The sequence below is a fragment of the Lathamus discolor genome, chromosome 2 (assembly GCF_037157495.1).
Source record: "Lathamus discolor isolate bLatDis1 chromosome 2, bLatDis1.hap1, whole genome shotgun sequence".
In the NCBI taxonomy this organism is placed as follows: domain Eukaryota; kingdom Metazoa; phylum Chordata; class Aves; order Psittaciformes; family Psittacidae; genus Lathamus; species Lathamus discolor.
In genome coordinates, this window is record NC_088885.1 from 146473621 (window position 1) to 146501617 (window position 27997).

Here is a 27997-nt window from a genome sequence, read left to right on the forward strand (position 1 = left end):
GTAGGTTAGTTTAGGATAATGTTTACATGTGACATCCATCACAATCAAGCTGCCTTTTCTTTGTTTTTGATAAGCGAATATATGACAAGCTTTATCTACATGCATATAGCATCCATAAACCAATGGACACAAGCATTTTAGCACTGTAATTTAACTAGTGCTTGACAGCGGATTGGATTGCAGTACTTCATAGGTTTGATATGCTCAGAACAGATTGTCACATTCCTGGCATTTCTCCAGACGGTGTTTATACTTAACAATGGCCACAAAAAATTACACCTCGTAACAAACATTTCCTTGTAGGCCATTTGGGATTATTCAACATTTGGCACCATTTTTTAAACAACCTTACTAATCCATCTTCAGGTTCTGAGCTGTTTGCTATATTTAAATCACAAACATGTCCTGCAAAATAAAATCTACATAACCTATGCAAAGCAAACATTAAAAGGTGTACTTTCAACATGAGAGTCAAGGAAAACTTTGACTAAATAGAACACCTGAGCCAGTACTCAAAACCCAACAGGACAACCTGTTCTGGCTGACCCTGCTTGAGCAGGGGGTTGGACTGATCTCAAAAGGACCCTTCCAACCTAAATAACTCCAGGATTGAATGATTTTAACCTGTGAACAGGTAAGTAACCTCAATTCTGCAATTCACTGCACCCAAAATAACCTGCACAGAAAGGGACTGGGGTTTATACACATAAACGTGTTTGGGGGATCAGAGGCATCTGTAAAAGACCTCCCTCTAATCACAGCACAACGTCACCAGGCCCTGCGCAATGCAGGTGCCTTGTCAGCACAGTTGACAGGACTGGGATTACACTGACGGCTTGTCTCAAATACATGGCACACTGACAAAAGATACACATTTCCTCAAGGGATCATTGTTCAGCATTTCACAAAACAGAACAAACCCTCAGATTTCCCTTGGGGGAGCATTTTGGATTTTTGTAGTCAGTGATTAAGCAGCAGCATTTTTGTCTGTGGAACTTGGAGGCTTCTCTTACCAACCCGGTGGGCAGGAATTACACTGTGCTTCCAGCTGCGCTACTGCGGAACAGGGTGAGGTCTGCACAGCCTAAGGTACAGGTTCTGAATACTCCCGTGTAATGGATGATGTGCTGGAATCCAGTTTGGGTTTCTTTCAGGGCTTTTTTATCTGGGTTTGTTTCAGGTTTTTTCATCCTTTAACCCCACTTCTGTTGTAAATACGCAGCAATGTAGTCCTGAAAGACTAAAATGCACAGCAGGCTGTAATGGCAGTCACTGAAGCACAGTAAGAACAGAGCACCTGATTTTCAGCAGCAACACAACCATCGAATGTAAGCGTTCACATACTGGATTATGTTAGATTGTAGCTGTGGCTAATAAAAAGCCATTAGAACAAGAGTCCCCCAAGTTTTATGTGATGTTAACCACTCCATGTTGATAGCTATATAACAGAGTTTGCCTCTGATAAGTACTTTGGGACTCCGAAAGGTTAATGAAACCTCAGGGGAGGGAAGACTGTATTTTGCTGGGGTTTTTGAAGGAGTCATACCTTCAGTGCACTTTGTTAAGAAGGTTCATGAATTAATCTACATATCCTTGTTTCAGACCAAAATGGCTTATTAAGTTCCTATATTTTGTGTGTCTAGGCTCACTTCTGTACGTGTACAGCTTCTCTTCATGGATAAAAAGTCATAGAATCATGATTAGCCCTCAGTGAGGCCATGTTGGCTCTCACCAATCACCCCCCTTACTGTCCATGCGCCTTAGCATACTTTCCAGCAGGATCTACTCCATGATGTTCCTGGGCACCGAGGAGCCACTGTCTGGGTTGCACTTCCCTGGGTCTTCCTTTTTCTCACCTTTGAAAAAATGGGGTTGCACTTCCCCCAGTATCAATTAAAAGACAGAAGTTTCTCACAGTGGATTCCCCTTTTTGAGCAGCAAGCAATTCTTCTGGCTACACACAGGACAGGAAGCCGTCTCCCACATTAACTAAGCGCTGAACACCTCTAGGATCTGAGGAGTCAGATAAACACTTCACAGGGTGTGCAGACCCTTGGTGGGTGAAGGGCTGAAAAATCAATTCCTGAACGCAGTAAGGGCTGGACAGAATCCAGCCTTTTTTGTTGCTGTTGTTGTTCGAAGAGCTCCTTCCACTGAATTCCGAGGAAAATGCTGGAGCTGGGTCCTTATATCTTTACTAAAAGAGCCACGTATTTGTGACCTCCCTCCGCTGTGCATTCTATGATAACAAGGCTAAAGCTCAGTGCAAGTGCACTGTACCAGACCCTGTCAGACTTTCAACCTGTTCAATTAACTATATCAAATCAAACAATTTTCACTGGAGCACTGGAAGCACTTCTTTCCTTACTGAAGGCTATTCCTTTGGCAAACCTTGACTTCCAGAGGCCAGCTGATTTAGCACTTGAGCTGTTAAAAACAGAAAGCATCTTTGGGTTTTGTTTTTATTATAATATGGGGGAGGTAGGGAAGAAAGAAGTGCTTTTTCCTCTGGTCCCCCTGCTTCCTTTAAAAGGCTCACGTGGCTGGGCTGCTATTTCCAAAACTAGAATCATTTTCACAGGGACATGACAAAATTCGGGACCTCCCTGGAAGCGTTTGGGGCCAGGCTGGATGGGGCTTTTGAGCACCCTGGTCTAGTATGAGATGTCCTTGCCCGTGGCAGAGGGGTCGGAACTGGATGATCTTTAAGGCGCCTTCCAACCCAAACCCTTCCATGGTTCTATGACATGCTAATGAAGAGACTGAAAGCTGGGGATAAGGGCTGGCTTCTCTTACACGCTGCCGAGCTCAGCCGCCACCGATCGCACAAACGCCGATGCTCTGCTGGATGAGCCCCTGCAGGAGCTTGGAAGGGCTGCTACCACCCGCGCTCAGCGCGACCGGCGGGCTCCAGCCCTGAGCTGCTCCCACTGCGGGCGGTGCCCGGTGCGCCAGCGCCCCACCGCGGAGCCGCGCCGTGCCGCAGCCGAGCTGCGGTTCAGGCTGTGCGGAGCAGGTGAAACACCCGCAGTTCCCCCAAGCGCATTTCCAGTTCTTTCTAAACACCCTCCCGGAGGCACGGGGGAGCGCGGCAGCCCGTGTGCCTTCGCTCCGAGACAGCGGCGTAGCTCAGGGCGAGCCCAGCTCTCGGGGAGGGAAAGCAGAAAGCACCTGAGAACATGGGGACCTGACAGAGGGCAACACTTCAGAGAGGAGTTAATCCATTTGTGCAAGAGTGGATTTGTCATCTGCATATGTATTAAGAAAACAAGAGACTGCGAAGAAGCTGGAATCACAGCAGAACTGGAGGATGTCTGTCTGGGGAAGAGTGGCAGGGGATTGATTAGACAACGGTGAGAGCTGGAGGAGAGAGAAGGAACACAAGTCACAGAGCCACTGGATCAGAGAGATTGAACATGCACTCCCTCGTTTGTGTCACAAAACAGAAGTCACACTCAGCTGTGGCTTCCTCCAGGTTCACATTTCAGGAGACTTTCCTTCTGTGTTTCACCATCAGGTTAGCTGCATTATTAGACTGGGGAACACTGCCAAATAATTATAAGATTACACTGAGACTAAATCCCCGTATCATGAATAGCACATGCTGGCAAGTAACAAGCTGAAATAAAAAGACTCAGCTCTAGCTGCTTACTGGTATCACAAACACCCACTAAGCAGCAAATTAATTCACTTCTTCAAAGTGAAGAATTGCAAGGTCCTCTAACAACTCTTCCATTTAATCACTGAAATTTTCCCCATCTAGTTTCCTTACCTACAACTGGGCCATAAAACTTGACTTTATGTCTGCGCAGCACAGACAACAGATACTCCTTTCCAGTCAACAGCACAAGTAATCTGAAGGCACACCCTCCAATACCTCCTGTTTTTGTGCTGGTTCCCACCAGAACGGGAACCAGGACTTCTGGAGTGCTGCAGGAAAGCCTGACTTGGTAGGAAATGAGATCCCAACAGTTTAACCAAGCTGAAAAAATAAGTTCCAGACTCACTACATACAGCAGTTTTAAAAAAAGCAACACAATTCCAGCTTAATGAGACTTTGGTCAGGACACAGTACTTGGAATCAGCACAAATAATAGGAAGGCCTAAATATTCAATGGCTACTTATGAACTAAGGATTCCACCCTTTGAGTGGAAAGCCTCCAGGCTGCTCTGTGCCATACTGAAGCAGTTCATCAGTGTTAATCAAGCAGGGAAATAAAAAATAGGAATTAAAGAAGTGCCATCAGGGTTAACAGTCCTACATCCTATGGCTTCAAGCTGTTCCTTGGAGGTCCTCCAAGTAACAGCAGTGCTTCACCCTGCATAGCCCCTAGATAATGGGATCACTCAGCCTACGGATCAATCAAGGAACATGGCAAAGTAATAATGTAATCACAAACAGTTGGTGATGGTTCCAAAAACCTGTAGAAAAAGAACTTCCTGAGAAATGAAATGAGAGTGCAGAGTATTTGGCAAAATGTTACAAACTATTATTGAAGTCATCAATACCCCTGTAAAGCAGCTAAGGAAGAAATAGTTGATAAAAAGCATGCCTCAGAAAGAACATGTGATGAGTCACAAAACAGGGTGGGCAAAGGAAACAGAGTGAACACAAAAGGGTGTTTCCATAACATCTTCTGTTTGCTATATTAAGTCCACTAAATTCTTCTGTTTGGAGGCATCCTTCACCCTTCCATTGATCACTTCAGCAATTTACTGTTACCCTTGGTCTTGTGAATCTCACTTGGTTGCCTGAGTCCCCTAAGATAGGGAGGGTAAGCACCCAAAGGCTAAGTCAGTAGCTCCTAAGCTTCTTGGCTCTGTCTGTGGGTCACAATCAGTGTTCTGTTCTTCTTGCAGATACGCTGTACAGCCTTATCAGCAAACTAGGAAATATCACAGAGCTTTACAATATGGTTTGAGAATTCCTGAAATAAGCTTTGCTAAAGTATTTGATACAGTTTTCTGTATCTTATCCTAATTCACATTTTTAGCTCCCTCCGAATAAGAAACATAAATTGATTTTAAAACCGGCTGCCACAGTGAGAGGTTCCAGGAGTGAGTTTTACATGATACCGATGTGAATCAGTAGAGAACGTTTGTAGAGAACACAGTGGATGAGGTCTACAAAGACTGTACAACAAAGATCTTTTCAAGGAGAAGGGTAAAAGATGATACAATCTCTAGTGAGTAAAAGTTGACTAAAATAAATAGAACAAGATTAAATTAAAAATGAAAAAACCCTTGTGTTAGAGGGAAGTAATAATCCAATTATCATTGCATATAATTATGAAACATTAATTCCTGAACATCTGACAGCACTTGAGGAGTAAGTACTGAGGAGCAAGTATACACTGCTTCAAATAAAGAGCAGTATACCTTTTCCTCCTGCCACCTAAATACCCACACTCTAAGGGTACAAAATAACGTATCTAAGCTAAGCTGACAGGAGATTTCAAATCTGAAGCTAAAGGACAGGAATTATACTTCTCAGTTCAAAGATAATTTGGATTCCGTGTGATACATCAGGTAGGAGTAAAAGCTACAGCAAATCTGGCTACCATGGCTCTTACTGAATTCTTATATAGCGACGGAGTACAGAAAAAGAGGCAACCAGAGTGCAATTCACTTCTAAGTATGCTGTAGAGCAATCATTTATTGAGACCATGAGAGATCCTGCCAGGTAGTTGCAAGTGTAGAGAGCATACCAAGGAAAAGCAACCAGACCCAAGAAATATCCAGTAAGACAGGAAACAGCGTAAAACATTCATCAGCTACTTGCATAGCAGATCTCACACCTGAGAATGGACCAGAAGCATGGAAACTGTTCATTCTGAATGTAGTCAATATAAAGGCAATCACATTGATATGTCATTGGCAAGCAAGGCCAAAAATGCCTCAATCGCCCTTCAGCAGTTTCCCTTTCCTATTAAACAGATAATAATATCACTTCTTCCACAAAGGCTTTTATGTAACTAATAATGGCATGTTGTCGTTTAAACCCAGCCACGCAGCTCGTTCACTGACTCACTCCCTCCCTTCTTGCCCTCCCCCTACTCCCGGACGGACAGAGAGGAGAATCAAAAAGAATGCAACTCCCATGGGTTGAGATAAGAACAGTTTAGTAACTAAGGTATAACACAAATCACTACTGCTACCACCAGTAATAATAATGACAAAGGAAATAACAAGGGAAGAGAATACAACACCTCAGCACCAGCCGACCCATAACTCGTCCCACCCCACCCAACCGAGCACTGACCGATACCTCATCCAACCCTGCAGTGCCCAGCCCTTCCGGGGTAACTCTCTGTTACATCCCGGGCATGACGTGCTGTGGTATGGAATACCTCTTTGGCTAGCTTGGGTCAGGTGTCCTGTCTCTGCTTCCTCCTGGCTTTCCCTCCTCCCTGGCAGAGCATGAGGCTCACAAAGTCCTTGGTCAGACTAAAACATTTGTGTTATCAGCTCTGTTCCCAGGCCGAAAGTCAAAACACAGCGCTGCACCAGCTACTAAGAAGGAGAAAAATGACTGCTCCTGCTGAACCCAGGACATGGCATTAGACACTCCCCACTGGTTTGTGCGCAGAAGAAAAGATGGCTCCACTGCATGACTAATTGACTTGATTTCTTCTTACGCACATAGGACCTACTTTTATGCACAAGCAGCAACTTGGTTTAGCAATGAAGAGCAATGAAGATTGTCATAGAATCATAGAACAGAATAGTTAGGGTTGGAAAGGACCTTAAGATCATCAAGTTCATAACCCCCTACCATGGGCAGACACACCTCACACTAAACCATGTCACCCAAGACTCCATCCAACCTGGCCTTGAACACTGCCATGGATGGATGTCGTGGCAGCTAGTTAGAAAATACTCTCCTGTTCCAGATTTACAAACACCAAACAAACAACATAAAAGAGATGTCTTTCTTCCACAGATTATCAAAAGCCAGTTTATCTGAAAATAATCAACTATGTTGATACTTAAGTTCCAACTTCCATGAAGTATTCAAGTGTCTCATTGTCCCCTTCTCAACTGCAGATGAGCCTGGCCTGGTCATATCAGATCTCTCATGAGCCATTACAGTTTTGCGTCTTGTTGTGGAAGTTCACTACATATTGCCTGAGCTATAATCTGACTGCAAAGCCAGACCCAGGAACCATTCCTAAAATACAAGAGATTACTTTAATGCAAAATTTTCTTTATCAGTAAGGGGTTGATTAATGAAACTTAGATTTCCACTTTCCAACTATTTGGCTCTTCCAACTTCTTTCACTTCCATGTTATATAAACACATTCATTATATTACATTCATTACATTACTGATACTATATTCATTATATTTCTGATATTATTTTCCATGCAGATAGAACAGTTGACACGTATTATGCAAACAGGAGCCCTATCCCAATGACCATCTCTCTTTGATATGTTCCACATGTTAAAAATTAAGAGCAGCCAAGTATCAAACAGGGAAAACTCTTCAGTCACTCACATTTTCCAACACAAGCATCACAGCTCCACAAAGAATGCTGCAAGTAAGTCTGACCTTATCCAGGCAGCAGAATAAAAGCTCTCTCCAGGGTGGAGCAGTGATTTTATTTTGATTTTAAACATCAGATGGATGTAGTCAGGATTCATCTGACAGCCCACCAACCAACACTGCTGTAAAGACCTCACAGAAAAAGGAAGGAAAAGTGGCATAAATAACGACTGTGGGCAAGGCTGGCTTAAGATTTGCACCATGGAGAAGGCTTCATAGACATGGCTGGAGAGATGAAAATTGCTTCTACATTATCACTAGCAGATGAATACTGCTTGGGAGGAGAGCTCTATTGTGCTAAAAAGCACTGTCAAATGAAAAACAAGGAAGTCAACTAATATTTTATCGTAAATACCCTCCATTTGGACACAATGAAGGTTCCTTTCTATTTCTACTAAAAACCTCTTCTTCTGTGAATAAACCAGATGCTTTCCAGACATACGGCAGTGCTGTCGAATGCTTAAAACTTGCTATGGGTTTGGGACCAGAGAAAAATGTGGTAATCAAAACTTTAATAATGTTTTAAAGGAGGCTAAAGTACTTCTTATGATACCTTGCCCTGACCCAGGACCTTCTTCACTTGGTACCAGTCCTATACTTGCTCATAAAACCAGTCCTCTACCAACAACAACCAACCTAGAGGACAGGCTGTGACCAGTTTATAAGGGACAATAAAACAATGTCCAATAAAATAAGCTAAGAAAAGGTGCCAGTTTGTGTAGTCTTCTGCTCTGTAGGATTTGTGAGAAGACTCTGGAGGGCCCCGTGTCACGTAACACACATCAGAGTAGACATTGGGCTGCACACCTATGGAGGACATCTTACAGAAGCCCTCATTTTGCTTCTTGCATCAGACCTCACATTAGGTGTGCTGTGTCACTGGCATGAGGGATATATCGGATCGATGTGATACTCATCAATAATGGAAGGATGAAGAATAATGAAGTCAGAATCACTTGTCAAGCGAAGGATTGGGAAGCAAGCAGTTGTTCCAAATGAAATGGACCTGTGAACAGGAAGACTTATCTGGCACAAACAACATCCTTTATACACAGATCACAACACCTTTAACAATGCTGGCATCTTCATCTCTGTTGTACAGATGCCGAAACAGGCATGAAGAAGATGAATGCTATCAGGAGGTCACAACATGATGAATAAAGCCTCTTGGGTTTGGTCAACCTTACTGCCCCAGAGGTAGGAATGAAACCCAGGCTTCCTGCGCTCTACTGCACAGCTTTCATCCCCAAGTCACTGCATTGGTTGCAGCACCAAACTCAGCTGAGTTCAATGAAACAAACAGCATAATTAAACTAAATATATGTCCTGGAAATCAGAAAGCTATCTCGCAATGTTTTGGTAAGAAAAAGAATCCCTTTCTCTCTCTAGAGAGAGTAACTTAGACCTGAGGATTCAGTGTGCGTCCTACAAATATCAGAATTACCTGAAACAAAGCCAAGATTTCTCCAAATTCCAGTGAAGTATCTTAAACCATGAGACCATCTCTACTCTGACATGATCAACAACATGAGCATTTCAGCTGATATGATGAACCCCTAACACCTGCAAAGATACTAGTGAAGTGAAAAAAAAATATTCAGATTTAAAAGCAACTTTTTATATGAATTTCATAAAAAATGTATGTCAACAGAGCTGATTTAATGCAAGCATCTTTAATGCTGATTTAATGAAAGCATCTTTAGAGGTTATAGAGTTAGTCTGATTTTAAGGCTATTTGGAGCAGGTTTTCAGTAGCAGTTCATATTTAATTTTCCAAGGTGCCATTTGGTATTTGATGAATATTCAGAAGTTGTGGATCCATCTAAAACTAAAAAGAGGTTTTCTTGAGTCATGTTCCTTTCCTCCTTAAAAGTTTAATTTAAAAAGGCTTAAGTCCTTTCATGGACCTCCTATCAAATTCCTCCCCTTGGACCAAGGTACCTCTTGGGTATTACTTTGACAGAATGAGGTTTATTTAATGATCATAGCATTAAGACCTCATGCGTTGAAGACATGCATTAGCACACTGAGAAACACTGCATTAAAAAAAGAGGCGGAGCAGGGTTTCTTTCCTTCCTTCCATCCTTCCAAAAAATTCATGGAATCATAGAATGGTTTGGGTTGGAAAGGACCTTAAAATCATCCAGTTCCAACCTTCCCTGCCATGGGCAGGAACGTCTCACACCAGACCATGTCACTCAAGGCTCTGTCCAACCTGGCCTTGAACACTGCCAGGGATGGAGCATTCACTACTTCCTTGGGCAACCAGTTCCAGTGCCTCACCACCCTCACAGTAAAGAACTTCTTTTTATCTAACCTGAACTTCCCCTGTTTCAGTTCAAACCCATTCCCCCTTGCCCTATCACTACAGTCTTTGGTGAAGAGCCCCTCTCCAGCATCCTGGTAGGCCCATTTCAGATACTGGAAGGCTGCTATAAGGTCTTCACACAGCGTCCCATGTAAAATGACACGCTTCTCAACACCTGTGGTTAACAATTAGAATCATAGAATCATAGAATAGTTAGGGTTGGAAAGGACGTCAAGATCATCTAGTTCCAACCCCCTCACCATGGACAGGGACACCTCACACTAAACCATCCCACCCAAGGCTTCATCCAACCTGGCCTTGAACACTGCCAGGGATGGAGCACTCACAACCTCCCTGGGCAACCCATTCCAGCGCCTCACCACCCTAACAGGAAAGAACTTCCTCCTTATATCCAATCTAAACTTCCCCTGTTTAAGTTTTAACCCGTTACCCCTTGTCCTGTCACTACAGTCCCTAATGAAGAATCCCTCCCCAGCATCCCTATAGGCCCCCTTCAGGTACTGGAAGGCTGCTATGAGGTCCCCACACAGCCTTCTCTTCTACAGGCTGAACAGCCCCAACTTTCTCAGCCTATCATCATACGGGAGGTGCTCCAGTCCCCTGATCATCCTCGTGGCCTCCTCTGGACTTGTTCCAGCAGTTCCATGTCCTTTTGATGTTGAGGACACCAGAACTGCACACAATACTCCAGGTGAGGTCTCACAAGAGCAGAGTAGAGGGGCAGGATCACCTCCTTCGACCTGCTGGTCACGCTCCTTTTGATGCAGCCCAGGATACGGTTGGCTTTCTGGGCTGCAAGCGCACACTGCTGGCCCATGTTCATTTTCTCATTGACCAGCACCCCCAAGTCCTTCTCTGCAGGGCCGCTCTGAATCTCTTCTCTGCACAACCTGTAGCTGTGCCTGGGATTGCTCTGACCCAGGTGTAGGACCTTGCACTTGGCATGGTTGAACTTCATAAGGTTGGCATCAGCCCACCTTAAAAGCGTGAGGTCCCTCTGCATGGCATTCCTTCCCTGCAGTGTATCAACCGAACCACACAGCTTGGTGTCATCGGCAAACTTGCTGAGGGCGCACACAATCCCACTGTCCATGTCAGCGATGAAGATGTTAAACAAGACCGGTCCCAACACCGATCCCTGAAGGACACCACTCGTTACTGGTCTCCAGCCGGACATTGAGCCATTGATCACAACTCTTTGTGTGCAGCCATCCAGCCAATTGCTAGATATGTTTGCCCAGGACTACTTTCCCAGTTGATAACCATGTCTTAGATTTGATCTTCAAATAAAGTTTAAATATCCTTTTCATGTTACTTTCTTCAAGTTCTTTTCCATCATATTTTTCCATATCAAAGCAACCTATAAAGTGACTTCAATTCCTGAGAAATTTTCAACAATCACATCACCTTTCCATAGCCATATCTGGAAACAGTTACATGACCTTGGCTTAATCCATTAGTTTCCACGCTCTTTTCATGCTCTCTACTTTTTTTGAGCCACAAATCCACTGTTCTGTCCCCTTATTAGATTTCAAGTAATTGGAGTCACAGCACTGGAAATATCTTCCCAAGTTATTGATTTCACTCATAATATTATCACAATATACTTCTCTAAAATCTGTACAAACATTGATTGCCACTAAATTGAAGTTATTTTCTTCCCTGCAGACTTACTTTTCTAACACATACTAATATTGTCCTTATACCTCTTTTGTGTAAAGTGAAAGATTGATCTTGATTCTTCTTTTTCATACAGGTCTGTAAAGTCCAAAGTTTTGCACATTGGCACTGAAACTACAAGGTTTCCACCTATGTTTATGTTGAAATGAAAACAACTTTTTCTTCCTTTCAACTCCATTTTGGTGCCTTAATTTTATGAACAGAATATGATAGTAAAACAGTACTCGAAAAATAGCTTCAGTTCTTTCTGGCAGCACTCTGGATGCAGTCAGCTCCGTACACATGCGTGGAGACACAGACTACATTCCTGTGGACTGCATTCAATAGTTGATGACTTAAAGGAAATGGTCACAATGGGTATGTACTGGAACTCAGCACTTAGCAAACCAATACCTCTCACATGTAAGTGTGTACCCGTATTCATGGCTACTTAGTAAACAGATATCAGTAGTTTAGTCTGACATGTTTGCAATCACTTCAGTTTTACCAGGAAGGAAAGATCATCTACAGAATCGATGTAAGCACCACAAGTACACGTATACAGACACAGATTGAAACATACATCAGTTAGCAATATGTTATGGTTAAGACTGAGATTTGTATGTGAAACCAATCTCTGCTTGATATTAAATGGCTGAATGCCACCACTTCAGAGAACAAATTGGTGTTCCACATTAAACTTTTTACAGATTAATTAATGCCTAGATATGAGTTAAATGGTGGTGTCCCTCAGGGATCGGTGTTGGGACCAGTCTTGTTTAACATCTTCATCGCTGACATGGACAGTGGGATTGAGTGCGCCCTCAGCAAGTTTGCTTTTTAATATATGGTTCTATGACAAGACACAAAATGTTGAGTTTCTGAAGGTCCCGCAGGTATTGGAGGCCCAAACCATGACAGAACAAACAAATGTTTTTTAGAGTAGACAAGGAAAGGGTTTGCAGGTAGGAAGCCCCCATCCAGTAAAGGAAAGACTGCAAGAAAGAATTATTGTTTGTGTTTGAGTTACGATTGGGACAGAAATCAGTTTCACTGGCAGGAAATAATGGTTTAGATTGATACTAGGAAAATAACAACTTTAAGGACTGTAAAATACTGGAATAAAGAGATGTAGAAATCTCCTTCATTGCCAGTTGTTCAGAGCAAAGTTAGACAAAGATCTGCCAGAAAGAACTTGCTGTATTGATCCTGCTTCAGACCTAGGGAGAGGCTCAGCTGGGTTTGCCTCCCATCCTACATGCTAAGCACTCTAAGAAAATGATCTCAAGGTGAAACACCTCAATGAAAAAAAACTCGTTCACATTTGTCCTCATACGACGTTTCTTAGCATCGGGGCCATGGGGTAGGGTATATTTATTCGGAATGAACAGGGTGTGGCCCTTATCCACATACAGACTGAGTTCTTTCCTCATTATATTAACCCTGAATAATCTGAAATTCATCTTTCAGAGAGATAGGGAAATGACTTACACATCCTACAAAAGCTGGTATATTCTCCCCTCACTCTATACCTATCAACTGTCTAATACAATCAACAAGAAGCCCTCAGTGCACAGTCACAATCTATTAACAACAAAGTAAAACAATTTGCCATGTTTTAAGTAAGTAAAGTATTTCTGATAGTGCATACTTTACCAGTTATGTCGTGCTGTTTGAATGACTCACTGTAGATCTGATACTGATTAGGGCAATGTTTCTTCAGCCATTTGCAGACATCCTGCTGGGTCCATAATGCCACAGGCTTGGTCAGCTTCACAGTCCCGGACTAGAAACACAGAATGAAGATCAGAAATGATGTTCAGTCTGTACACAAGTTTCAGAAACATTAATCTGTGACATCTATACACAATATTAAAATAATAAATGTAAGATAGGAGCTGCTCTGACTGCAGATATCAAATCATCACTATCACACAAGAGCCAGCTATTCAAATACATCATTCAGGAATCACAGACATTTAAAGGTTCTTTAACATATTTTGTATTGCATTCGTGTTCCTTGCATCACAGAAACATATTGCACCATGCCCTACTTGAGTAACAGTTTAAAGAGTGGCCAACTCTGATAGCACCCGAAAGGCAATAGTTGCAGTCTTTGAAGTGTTCAAATTCACAAGAAGGATATATTTGTGTCACAGGTTGGACATAACCATAGAAGACCAGGAGTATCCTCAGGCCAGGCAGGTTCCACAACTACAATTAGAAAAGATCCTGCAAAAAGCCCTTCTGCACAAACCAGCTTAAAGACTGGTGGTGCCTGAGAAAAGGAGACTACAATGCCAGTGGAGGCAGAGCTGGTGATACCAGTTCATACTGAGCATTTCAGTTGACAGTGTTCCTCGTTTGGGTGACATTTACAAGCGGGTTTCATTTTTCTGCTTCCTTTTTACCTTTAACCTTTGTATGATCATTGTTCTGTGAAATAAGTAGGACTCCTGCTTAAAACAGTCACTTCTTTATAAATAATACAAAAAAGCACTGTTCAATACTTTCCTGAAAATTCAGTTTTCCAATAGTTTATCTGAACAAATAGAATAACAGTTGAGATATAAAACATTCATAAATTAAGTCAATTGCATTATCATACATATAAAGTCACATTTCATTCAATCAAACAATTCACCTTTGCACATACACTTTTTTTAACCATATAAAAATGATGCATTCTAGGCGACCTGAACTGCAGGGATTTAAAGCTTCTTGTCCAAGTATGCAAAACAATATAATAAAGAAAATAATATTCAGAGTAATTTCATTTTTTTTTTTTTGCAACACAATCTGCCCAGGAGACTAAGAAAATCTGAAGCAGATGGGTAGTTCTCACATACAGTATTGGACATTGCCAAGGTAAGTGTGTGTGAACAGCATTTACTTCATTATTCTGTCAAAGAATTGAGTCTATGGAATAAAATCAAAGTCTCTTTGTTCCCACGCTGTGCATGCAGAATACCTGTCCTCCAGCTCCTTCATGGTGTAGATGGTTCGAGAGAAGTTTTTCTGTGCAGATCTGAGGTGAAGGGGGATGTCACCTCAACCATTCTTCTCCATTAGAACTCATGGCAGATTCCCTTGATATTGCCAGCCAGGGTTTATCCCAGCATTTACACAGATGTACTTTGTCAGACAGACCTTTTCAAAGTTGCTTTGAAACTTTTCATTACCGGAAGCCCAAAGGACCAAAGCAGTTTTAAGCTTATGCTTTGCATACCCTATTAAGTCCATAAAGTACATCATGCAAAGATATTAAGTTAGAGCCAGGGAGTATGGCAGCGCTAAAATTCCAACAGGCAAACATGCCTTGAATTCTTGTCCAATATTTCCTACCTCTTTTTCATTGCCTGGGTAGAAGTTTAATAAGGGTAGAAGTTAAATAGCAGGAAAATTCTAGCTGAATATATAATACAATGCACATCCCTTATCTCAGCTTTTTTTGTTTTGAACAAAAATACCCTCACTGGTAACATGAATCCTGTTTCAAAGACAGAAATAGGCACCATCCACGTTTACAGGTATCACAACAGTACACAATCCCACCCCAAACTCATCTTTTGCTACCACACACCAACCTGCAGCAGGCAGATGCCAGACAGGCTTGGGGTCCACAAAAAAAGAGCCTTCAAAAGGTGTTGATGGTGCGTTATAACCAGGACAGCGTGTGCTCCACCACTGTCCTTTCTGAGAAGCACATCTGTCTACTGCAAATACAGAAACCTGCCCTGGACACTGCACAAGTCTGGAGAAGGGGTAACCTCTGCAGGGAGAGCAAGTGCCCTGTAACTGTTCTTCAGGCACCTAGGAAGATCAAAGGCTCTTCTTTGAGCTTCTCTAGCCTACGTGTTACTGCTATTTGAATCAAAGAAGAAACTGAATTTCAAAGAAGGGCCCAATAATACGGCATCATTTCACTGATTTTTATCACACACATATATAAATGCATGTCCTTCACAAACACATCAAAGGAAAAGCCAAGTGAAAATAGCCATAACACAAGTAGTCCGTCTGATTTCATAGAAATCCTGGAACAACAGGGTCAAGACTTCACTGTGTATCTTTATGCTGAGTTACTCCTTTGAGCAGTGGAATTTTTGAAGACTAGAGGGAAGTCTGTCAGCCCTGGAAAAATAAACTGTTAATGGCTTTTCTGGTACATCATAAAAATATTTAAATTACAAATATTTGCATACAAATATATATATATCTAGCTATAGATTTACGAGCTATTTATTTCTAGCTGAAAGTACACAAATAGTGCCAATGTTTGTTTTAACTAAGAGGCTGCTCTTTTCAGTTCAGCAACTATTCTCCTCTTAAAGGTTTAAGCACCATCATGTTAAATGAACAAGTTTATCAGCAATTACAAGACAAAATTAACACTTCCCTCTGTGCCTACAGAACTGAAAGGCAGCTTCAGATCTAACTATTACGCTGTGCAATATACAGATCACTGCACAGCAAACATATATGCTTATTTTTACCATCCAATATTCAGAATGATGATTGAAGCATGTTTTGACTTAAACTTGTAACTGCAGTCCAAAAAAGACATTTTTACATTGACACGATCACATGTTATGTTTCATTTTCTAATTCATAAGGACTTGATGAGATAGAGGAATAAAGCAATGGCTTTAGAGGTTTTAAAGCAATGGCTATAAAAAGTCCATTGTTGCTGCTTTCATTTTTGGAACATCATACCCAAAATATTTTCCAACCAGATGCTCTCAATGAAAGGCTATTAAAAATGAAGCTTCCCTCCCACAAAATTCATTTTTTAGTTTCTTCGCTGCTCTAAAGTTAGATCTTATACTAAAAAAATTCCCAGCAAACCGGGGAAAATTACCCTGACCATAAACATACCTACCAGATGAGTCCCCTGCCACTAACTATATATATACACTAGATAGACAAGAGGACAACATATTATGTTTTACTTGATTTCTGTTTCCTAGCTCAGTCAAATAATAGGCCCAAACTGATTAAAATAAAATAATGTATGTTTTTAAAAGAAAAGTGATCTTTGGACCAGCCTTCAATTTCCTGACATCAACTCATCCTAAAAATCACCCTTTGCTGGCGACACCTTAATAGTTTAAATCCTGCCAAATGCTGTGCTATCTCGTATGCCAGATATAGATCTAATGAGAATAGAAGTCTTCAGTATTCTGTTCTTTGCTTCTGTATTTGAAGGAAAACCTGTTTCTTCAGGACTTTTTCGTCGAGCTCTTTCTTCTAAATTGCCTAAGCCCAGTTTTTGCTGTGTGTATCTCTAACTACAAAAATTACTCAAGAAGAAGAAAAAATTAGCATATTCAATATATGACACAATTTCATGCTCTCTTTGTTCCACGGCGCAGACAAGACAGTACGTAAAATCACCAACTCAAGACTAAATAAACAAATAAATACATAAATAAATAAAGCTTACAGCCTGCTTCTACTAGAGAATGCATTCTAGTGTTCAGGACAGCATTAGCTGTGAAGGCCTGCAATGCCACAGTTATCTTTTCAGCCTTCCAGGTGCAGTTCACCAAACCTGCCATTTTTGAAGGTCAGTTAATTCATCAAAATGTCTTTGTCTTTACTGTGTTTTACTCCAGAAGAGAAAGAAAGGCTTCTGTATTTCTGAGTGATGGAGGATTCAATCTCATTATTAAAACTACTTTACATATTATGAGCCAAGGTTTTCTTCAAAGAGTTTCTTCAAGCCAGACATTTTGTGCATTTACAAATCCGCTCGGATTACAAAATCCAGGGATTGTGGAGATCAGGGTCCTCAGTCAAACAGGGCTGCTGGAAGAAGGCAGCCTGAGACCATCTGTAACATGCAATTTGCCATCCTATAAGCAAAGCCAATGCATATTTATATTCAAATTTATGCAATGTGTGACCCTACAGTTTCTGCCTGAAAACCTCTCACTTGTATGAAACAGAGATAGATAAAAGAGGTACTGCTCAAAGTTATTAAGGCAGATTCTGCTTCAATACACATCATGAGAGACTCTTATGTGGAGTTTACAGTTTAACTAGAAAAAGACAAGGCAGGATCAATTTTGTTGTAGCTGGTCAAAGGACATAAGCAAGGCAAGGCTGCAGTGGACCTCTGCCCACTGTGTTTCAGACACAAACTTTCACATGGAGTAGACATGGAGTACAACTCTCAGTTTTGAACCATTACATTAACCTCATTAGGTAGCCTGAGAGAAAAGAGGGCTGATAGCTGTGACGGGAGGTATGGAAAGAGAAAAGGAAAGAAGTAATAAGGTCAATGCCACCTAGTAGGGGCAGAGAATGAGATAGGTGGCTGTCATCCCTAGAATGAGTCAAAGTCAGCTGGGGCAGGAAACATTAAAATATGTCAGAAAACCACTGATTTGCCTGTGATCAGAGAGAGAGACTAGCAGAAAGAAGTGGGATCACTTCATGCATGAAGCTGAGAAGGAAATATTTGTTAAATCAAAGCATAACATCTTCTGCAAGCAAACTATAAAGGGCCAATGACATATTTAAAAATAAGAAAAATAAAATTGTATGTGTATCTGATACAGATACATACAGCAGAGAATTGAAACTACGCAGCTCCAAAAGCTAAATTATTGTCAAATCTTTCAGGCTGCTCTGGAAGCAAGACTAACAGCATCATCTTCAGCGTTTGTGACAAGGAGCAGCAGGAGCAGCAATACCCAGTAAGGATTTCAAAAGCACAATTTATTTATTTTTAAAAATGCTGGGGTTATATTTCTAAAGCTGAGAAAATAAGAATCTTTTTCATGTATTTCAAATTACTTTTCCACCCTTAAACTGCCTATATAGAATTCAGAATCAATGACTAACATAAAAGCTAGTTTCAGTTCCGGAAAGAAGAAATGAGCCAGGCTTACAAATCTGGTTTTATATGATATCTTAAAATATTGAAGAATCTGGAAAGGACACATTTTGGTTGTGAAATACACTTTCTCAGACAGTCATACTTGAAGATTTTTCCAGCAAAGACTGAAGAAAATTACAATAGTAAGCAGACAGCCCATAAAACCACCGAAACTTCCGTTGTGTTGGGTTCCCATCTGTGTTACTGACAATTCTAATACTAAGAAGAAGTAAAAATGACAAACCAAAGGAAATGTGCCTATTTAAAATTTAAAAACAAACAAACAAAACCCCACAAGGAAATTACTCTGAGACACTTTCCCTTTTATGTTGATAAAAGATTGAATGTTTAAAACTTTAATTGGATCAGAAATCCAAACCGTCACATTCTAATTTATTACTTAAGTCACTTTGAAAAGAAAAACATCAGTATGGCAAATAAAATATATTAAAATAAAATTACTGCAGTGTAGTTTAAAGCCCACTTTAAGGGCCATCGTAGCAGTAGCTTTGGTTTAGCCAAGACATAAACCCTAATGCCATTGAAGAAGGATCAAAAAAGAGACACTATAGCAGCTATTGTGCAAGTCATACCCCAATGACTGATCAACACACAATATCCAATTTGAATAGGAACTAGAGACATGGGAGACCTTCCAAGACTCTCAAGTTGTGCTGGAAGCATGGTCAGCCAGCACCTTGCATTCCCTGAGTTGCAAGCTTAGGTCTCACATTTCAGTTCCAAACTTACTTGCTCCACATGGCAAGAGGCAAAATGCAACTGGTTGGCCTAATCTATGACCCCCTGAGCATAGCAGAGTGTCATATAATGATGCCATGAGCAAGACTTGGAGGCTGTGCAGCTCCCAGGGCTCTCACATCTATTAACACAGCCTAATGCTGAAAGCATGCTGCCTGGAAGAGCATCCAGCCCACATCTCAGCCCTACCTCCATCACTACCATCCATGTTGTCCGACACATAGTCCCTCCTTCCTTGGTCTGGTCTACTGGCACATGGCCACACCATGCTGCCTAGCATCAGGGTCCACATACGGGATCCCACAAAAGACAAGATAAGTTACAAGTACGCACAAGAGGGAGTTATTTCCTACCACTGGTCAGCAGAAGGATTGCAGTAGACCTATAATACCTTCTGGTTCCCCTAAATCCACATTCTCAGACTATACTGGTTTTTTTTCAGAGAAACAGCTCAGTTCAGCCAGCTCACTGTGTCTCACAGTAGCACAAATGAAGTGCAGACAAGGTACCAGAGGCCCCAGAAGAGCATCCTCACTTAGTCCAAGCTAATTCAAACATTCCTGAAGCCCAAGGAGAGATGTGAACCGGACCTGCAGAGAGATCACTGCCCCTCGATAGAGCCACTGAACAGATGAGGGTGGTCCTCTGACATCATGGGGGAGAAGGGAGCACCAGCGCAGGGCTCTGAGCACAAGGTGAACAGGGCTGGGTCAGCCCTTTCTCGGAAGAACCAGGTAGGGGAAAAGCTGGAGCCTGGCAGAGAAGCCATGGAAGATGCAGAAGTGGAAAAGATCCCATAAAGTTGCTTTGCTATTCCTATACTCCTACGTTCTTGAGTAAAAGGAAAGGAACAAATGCCACTTCTACGAGGGTCTCCCCAGCAGCAATGGGCCACAGCCTCCCACCTCTCTCACAGAGTCTCTTCACCTCTTTGTTGTGCCAAGGGCCAGCTCAGCCACTGGATTCTTTTTGTTGCCTCCACCGGACTGCTGTAAATTACCATCCCTAGCAAAAGTCTGCTCTGGCAGAGCTTAAAGCCAGCTCTGCACAAGCAGAAACTTCTACCCCAGTGTCCCAAATCAGTGTAGCACCACCACTTGTTCAAAGAACACTGAACAAAGACGGAGGTTTTACCTGGCTTTCAAGCAGCCCTAGGACTGACCCAATCCAGTACCTTCTGTACCAATGCCACAAGCTTAGGAGTACTACAGACATACTGAAAAGTGAGGGGAAAAGAACCAAATTATCAAAAACAATGATATTGATCTGGAAAGTAAAAAGAGTAAGTTAACTCCCTCTTAAGGCTGTCAGAAGTATAACAACCAACAGGAAGGGATTAAAGTTGTCCAAAAAATATCACTGAGCGTTATCCTGATTGGGACAAAGGCACTATCAAAATAACAAGCAAAGATAAATAAGGTGACATATTTCCTCTGAGAGTACTCTCTTTCAACGAGATCCCATATTCTGAAAGCAAGAATCATGACTGGCAGGTGCTGGTGTTGATATGAGTGGCAGTGGCACTATCAGCAAACTGTGAAGAACTGAAGTGTCAGGATGAGAAGGGAAAAGACAGAGCACTCCTCAGCACTGTCAAGAAGCTTGCCTGACATCATTCTAATTGCTGTCAAAAGTCCTGAAAGCCACAACCAGGACATACAGGCCAACAATGCTTAAAAAAAATCAAAAGTAGGGCCAGGAGCACGATCGCTTTTTTGACAGCCAAATCCAGATCAAAAAGTGTAATGCTTAAAAATTCACTTCATCGAAAAACACTGCATTTCTAATCTTGCCAAACTAAAGATCCATTTCACTCAGTGCAGAAGATTCCTTCCAGTCTGAAAATTAAATACTTGCTTTGGATATCTTCAGAGAAAATGTGGAGAGGGAAAGTTGGTCTGTCAGGGTGAGGGCTCCTACTTCACAAGATACATCAACTGTTTGATACTTCTTCATTATGCGGCTTTGATTCCCCTTCACTACCTGAGACAATTCAAACCTGCCCAAGTCTGGGCTCTAAACCATCACTATCTTGTGTAACAAATTACAGTTTTCCCATTTACTTAGGAAAATCCTCCTGCCTGACAAACAGAAACATACTCTGTATCCTGCATGGATCTGGAGGATGGGTGATTTCTGTTCACACAGCAGGTGCTCTACTAGCATGCCTTGTGCAGCTATGAAGATAAAAGCTTCCTCCTTAAACCTCTCTAGCCTGCTTGTGACCACTATTGAGTCAAAGAACAAACAGAATTAATTTCAATTAACAGCCCTGTATTAACAGCAACTTACAAGTAATTAACTAAACTTTATTACAAGCACATGTTCTTTATTGCACTTAACCATCCACTACAGCGAGAATAAAAGTGCCAGACACCCACCCTCGACATGCCACACATAACTTGTGGGTTAGCTCATCTTCTATCCTGCCTTAAGTAAAAGACAAGAGCTAAAAACTTAAAGATGTGAAGGCCAGCACCAAGTTTAGATTTTGTACTTGCAAATTCAGTAATAAGAGTTAAAGGAAGTTTCTCAGCTTATATTTGTTTTGTGGATCATGAGCATGCTTCTGACTCATAAGCACATATATTTGGTGATGCCTTAACAGCAGTTCTTCAGCCAAGGGATTATATCAAAAGCAGCTCAATTATCAATAGTTAGCAATAAGAATCACAGAACAGACTTCATTGAAGTGAGAAGTAGACAGGACCATGACTGTGTGACATGTACCTGGCTTATATTCACATTATCCATTCTAACATGGATATGAATTGTGTCAGTTAAAAGTTATGATATGTAGCTGAATGGTAGAATTTTCTAAGGCTTATAGAATTACATTTTCTTTATTAGGAATACCACTACTGTGCAAATGGGTCTTTATTTAATGGGAGGGAAAAAATAAAAAGAGTTTGTACGTTGCAGTATGCTGGTCTTTCCGGAGATTTCAGGTAACAGGAAGAACGAGACATAAAAGTGGATCTAAAATCCCAAGTCCTTCTCCTTACAAATTTAATTAAAGAAAATAAAAATTATCTTCCTTATGTTTCTAAAAGTTCAGGATATTTTAATAAATTGGTTATTCAAATACTAATACTAGGCTAACCCTCATCTCAGAAACACGTACCTAACACTGTCAGTGGTGGTTATGAGGTTATTGGCAACATGTTTTTCAAAGAAAAAAACACCTATGACATGCTATTGCTTTTGCCAAGAGTTACGCTTCTCTGTAGGAGTTGACATTAATGATACTGGCACAATTCTTTTATTCTTGGGCTCCACTGACATAATAAATCTGTCCAGCACAGACCACACCTAGATCCTTCCATTGCTAATTGCAGTATTCTGTCAAGAAGGTACTCAACATGTCACAACCTAGGGCTTCACAATCAGAGGTGTACTTTTTTTAATCGCTGCTGCATGTCAGAGGTGAAGAGTACAGTCCATTTTTTTTATCTTAAAGACACGGACAGTGAAGCAGTTCTATATGAGAATAGCCATAAAAGAAATTGTTACTTCAGCGTTAGCAGGTAGTGAGGTTAATTTGACCATCAGCTCAACAACAGTACATTTGTACAAGGAGAATGTCTAACATCCTGAGAGGCTCTTAATCCTTATTAAATAATGACAGGTTGCTTTCTTACAAGGTTTACTCCTTCCGAGTGAATCCCATTTTTGGCACCTTTGTTTCCAGCAGATGTGCCAATTAAGAGGCTCGTACTGTAAGAAGTAGTATAACCTTTCCATGCCAACTTGCGGTCTTTATGGATAGGCTCATTCATATGCAGAAGGCAAGTGCAGCAGCCAAAGCATTTTATATCCCAACAGCAATCAAAGTTTTCTAGATATCTCTGCCAGTTGACTCTTAACTATGTTCTCTTGAGCCAAATACATTTTGAGGAGAACAACTTTATAGGCCAGACGTGTACATGAGTATGAATAAGGTCAGGTCTCTGAGCCTCAGCTGACAGATCAACCTCTTGCTTCCCAGTAAGACATTGCTTCCACTTCCAGCAAAATCAGGAGGAAAAAGGCAAGTGTTGCTAGAAGAGGCAGACAAGCCCAGCCATCTGATTTATGCAATAGCATTGCAATGCCTGTGTAGAAGGTCATAATGGATTTCTCAAGTAAATATCTAGAAGGCAGATAAACTACTTATTTTTCAAAACAAGCAGGACATTTCTGACGTCAATGTCATTTCTTCCTGATTACTTTTGAGAAACTAGTCTTCTCTCCCTAATAAGGGAATTCCTGTATTAGCTTTTTATCCCTATGAAGTCCTATATTCATAAAAACAGTACTACAATGCCCTTTTATGCTCTTCATTAGAGAAAGCAAAAAGCCTTAAACTGAGATTCCTGACAGCCAGCCCCTCCTGGCTAGGAAGCAGCCTGAGTTAGCCAACAAAGAGATACAGAAAAAGCCACAGTGCACAAGTGCCATATTCATATCAAGGCCAGCCCAGGCCGAAGGGACATATCTCCTCTCACTCACAGGAAGAATCTCTTGTAGCACAGCAAGTAAACTTGAAAGCAAATGAAAGGTCAGAAGTTTGTCCTTATTTAAAAGGAAACAGAAGGATGTGGCAGCAACAGTCTCTGCTTGAAACCCTGGAGATTTAGAGCTATAAAGCCTACATAGATGGGATTTGGCAGACCAGATTCAAAGTGGGGGGTGGGGGGCAGAGGTTAATGCTGTTGCCATGCTCTGAACGTATCTCCTAGATCAGGCCATTCGTGGCCTGGGACTTCTCCAGGAACATCCCAGCAGGCATCAAGGAAGCTAAGCAGGGGAGGAATGCCAGTCAAGTGAAGATTTACATCTCTGGTTCCAGCCAAAATGTCCCAGCAACATCTTCCTGGGGAAGGCAGCTGTGAGACATCCCTAGAAAAGTGGAGTTGAGATTTTCAACAAAAATATTACGCCCTCCTGACCTCAGTTTTAGAAACTTGGGTCGTAAGGAGATGAATGTGAAAGAAAAGCTGAGAGAAGGTAAATTGAGCATTGTGAGGATTGATATTAATCTGCTCTAATGTGTGGAGTACGTACAATATATATCCTTTCTGGAGAGAAATCTGTGAAGGGATATCTAAATCAATGTGCTGGGAAGACAAACTGGCCCCGAATAAGAACTAGAAATATTTTAATTACATTTCTGAAAGGAACTCTATTCCCTTCTCTTTCTTGGATCCTTTGCTTGCAGTTTAAGATTACACGAAAAATTCCCGCTAATCCTTCAGTTTCTGTTTGCACAAAGACCAGGAGTGTCAGGCAGTGAACAGCAGGCAGTTCTCAAGATTCACTCCAGGAGCAAATTCATCTCAAAAGCCAAAATTTAACTCTTGGTTAAATAGATGATGTTCTATACACACACCACTGCATAAAGACACAGGTAACTTTAAGCATCTCAGATTCCTATTAAGCCTGCCGTGCTGTTCTGCTGCCCAGATCAGGGTTTTTTTGTCAACAGCAGCCCTTGGCAAGTGATATTTTTAGACAATTAACACATTCAATTTTTTCCTCCAGAGCTGGCATGTTTTCTGAATAATAAAAAATGCAGGCAGGTCCAAAAATACTTCAAACACATTCATAAGGACATCTTTATGCAGGTTTTTATATCCATCCAGCTACCGATGAAGAAATGACTCCAGGTAAAACTCACAATTGCATTGATTCATGTAAGTCCTTTCTAAGAAGCGTTACGTTTAAAACCAAACTAATTCCTATCTATCCAGAAACAGCAGGTAAAACTGCAAAGTTCATATGCAAAAGAAAACTTAAGAACTGCAAATGATTTGCCACATCTGCTTTGTAGGTTTATTTTAGACCACGTTACTGCACTGTCTTACAGGTCAAACTGAATTAGTCTGCTACATATTCTCCAATCCACAAAGTTTATTCAAGGCTTTTATGTTGGAAGCTTCTGAATTTGTCCATGTTCAAAACAATACACATTCACGAGCAAAAGTTGTTGAAAAAAACCTTAAGGATGAAGGATGTTTCAAAGAAACCCAGTCAACTCCCCCCCTTTTCTTCTTGGCAGGCCCTCAAAGCCTCCATTTTCTAATCTCCCAGACGTCAGAATTCAGAGAAATGAACTGTTAAGGAATGTTACCAGACCTTTTACATGAAAACACAGCCAAACACAGGCAGCGTGAGTAAATAGCTGATATAAAGAGCACCATCTACTGACAGGCAGCACTTTGACAGACCGAGACAGTTCTGCAAGGCGCTGCACGGGGCTTCCAGATAATCTAGCGTTTAAGAAATTCTGCTTTCTCCCGGAGATGTTCAGTACTTGTCACATTTCCTTCCCCACCTGCCTAGTCTCTTCTGCGTGATTTAAACTGTTCTCCTGCTCACGGCTCACAAGACAGCCCATTCGCTCCAAGATGCAGTGGCACAGCTATAGTAGGCAGCCCCCACTTTCTTCCCAGTTCTGTCCCATTTCAGTTTGTCACTGAAGCTTCCCACATGGAGCCACTCCTCCTTTGTACATAGCCGCTATTGGCACCATTTTACAGTTACAAATAAACATTTTATCACCAGCTGTTTATGAGGACATGTTTCCAACAAGGATTTTCCACTGAAGTCAAACACTTGAACTGTCCCTTGATGAGATGCAATCATCTTGTGATGGCTGAAAACTGCAAGGTTTATTTCATGAGATGAAGTATCTTTCTATGTTCTCATGAAAGAGATCACATGAAGGTGGAGGTTTCTTACTCGCTTTTACCCTACTGCTGTTTTATGTCTTTGAACACAATACTTGTATTATTTTATCACACAAAATTATTAGCAGGTGCACATAGGAAACGGCTGTTTCCCAAGAGACACGAAAATATGACTGATATCCACAAATTCCCTTGGCTAGTATAATCAGAAATAACCTTAAAAATGCTATTTAATATCTTGATCACTTCTAAACCCAGGCATAATACACAGTAGAAATGCACTGAACTATTATGGCACATCATTAGAAAGCACTTGCTAGTATTGTCATATTGCATAAGATTTGTGTCACAACACAGTAAGTGCTACCTTATTTTTTATATACGTTTGGAGAGAATAAAAATAGTAAATTTGAACAACTTGCCTAATAAATTGGTCAAAATTCAGTGGTGCTAAAAGGCCTTCAGCAACAAACATAAGAACCACTTGTGATAATTTATATTGAAAGTGAGAGAAGAAATACTGATGTACAGTTTGTGCATTGGGTTGCTTCACTGATTAAAACATCAATAACATATCTAAGCTCATGATTTATATTTTTACATTTTGCGCAGATTCCAAAGGTCAGTGAAACTCCATTTACTGTTTTTATACAATAACCCTTGTCAATCTATTTAGAACAGGATTGAAAGAGAAACAACTGATAGGAGTTTTGCTAAGGGTGAGGCTGTAGTCAATCTGTTTATACATGTGGCAGATTGATACCCATTAATAAAAGTATGAAAGGAAACTTCTAATAGGTAGGAAAGTTTCAAGTTCTACCTTGTTTTATAGCCATACTTGCTGTGTCAGCACAGCAGTTTTATTCTTCTAGTGTATTTGTATGCAGCAGCAATAATTTTCTGTTTTCACCTCTTCCTCAATTCTAAGATTTATAAATACAGTGGGATATTCAGGCTCATCCTAGAAATTACTCTTCCTTTGCACTGTATTTCATCCTCTGCAGTCAAATTCCCTTTTGCTGCACACACTCAACTACTTTGCCTGATCTTCATCATCCACCTACTACCCCTGCAGCCTCTGCCTTCCTTACCTTTTTCTTTGACCATTTGAGCTCAATCATATATCCCAGGCTATGAGATGGATAATTTCACTGCTCCCCATTATACTGTCCAAGTAATTATAGCAGTGGAGGCAGAGAGCTGCTACATTCCTCTTAACAAAAAATGTTTGAATCTCCTATTTCACTGTAAGAGCACCTAATTCTCATCTCTTACACATTAGAACAAACTGAAGCATTTGGTAAAGCTGGTGAAGTGGTGTAAAATTAAAACACATTTGGTTATGAATGTTACCACTCTTTTACATCAATATCTCCTGTTCCTCCTCCTCGTCTGATTCAGTCTCTCCCTAGCTCTATTTAGACTACACTTCCACCGACTTCTCTCTCAGCAGCAAAGCAATACTCTCCCTAACTACTGCCAGCATGGCAGAGCAATTAAAATAAGCCAAATTAACAGGGAAATGTTGCCAAGGGGGACAGTTCTCACTGGTTGCTCTTGACCAACTAGTACAGAGTGCTCTATCACTAATAAAAGTCAGAGTGAGATGATTCAGGTGAATGATAAATTGATCAACTCGCAGAAATCAAAGAACTGAGCAGTCAATTAAATAAAAGAAAGCAGGGGCTGGTGACTGAACCGTGCTGCAGGAAATCCACCACTAAATGAGGTTCTCCATCATCAGCTCAGTTCAGCTGGGACACACTCACGCTTCCACTCAATCCATCCTGACTCTTTTCCAACATGGTAGAAGTCTGTAAGATCCTGAAGGGAACCAGGTTTGAAAACCCTGGGCAGGCAGGAACACAACCATGGGAGAGGGGTATGGGAAGAAGAAGGTGATGAACATGAAGAAAGTTCAGTGAGAATTTCATCAACAATGACCTGGTTTTATTTGCCATCATGATGCCATGTATAAAGGAGCTATTTTAATTTTCAGGTTCAGTTTCATCTGTTCAATTTATTTTGTGTTTTTAGAATCACTTGCAATTTGCATGAAACACTTCACAGCACAACAATAGGATGCACTCCAGTGTGTTTCCCCCCCCTGCCCCAGATGTCAGGCCTGTTCACGTAACCTGACT

The 27997-nt window shown here is 41.2% G+C and overlaps 1 protein-coding gene across 4 annotated transcripts in view; it reads right to left on the reverse strand.

Moving 5' to 3' along the window:
• SAMD12 (sterile alpha motif domain containing 12) overlaps positions 1-27997 on the reverse strand; it is a 173423-nt gene that overhangs the window by 116959 nt on the left and 28467 nt on the right. For all 4 annotated transcript variants that reach the window (XR_010610276.1, XM_065668848.1, XM_065668846.1 and 1 more), the window contains exon 3: positions 13194-13323. Coding sequence is in view for 3 of the 4 variants with exons in the window: in XM_065668848.1 (XP_065524920.1) it covers positions 13194-13323 (130 nt within the window). In the remaining variant the exon portion in view is untranslated. The remainder of the gene's footprint in view (positions 1-13193; positions 13324-27997) is intronic.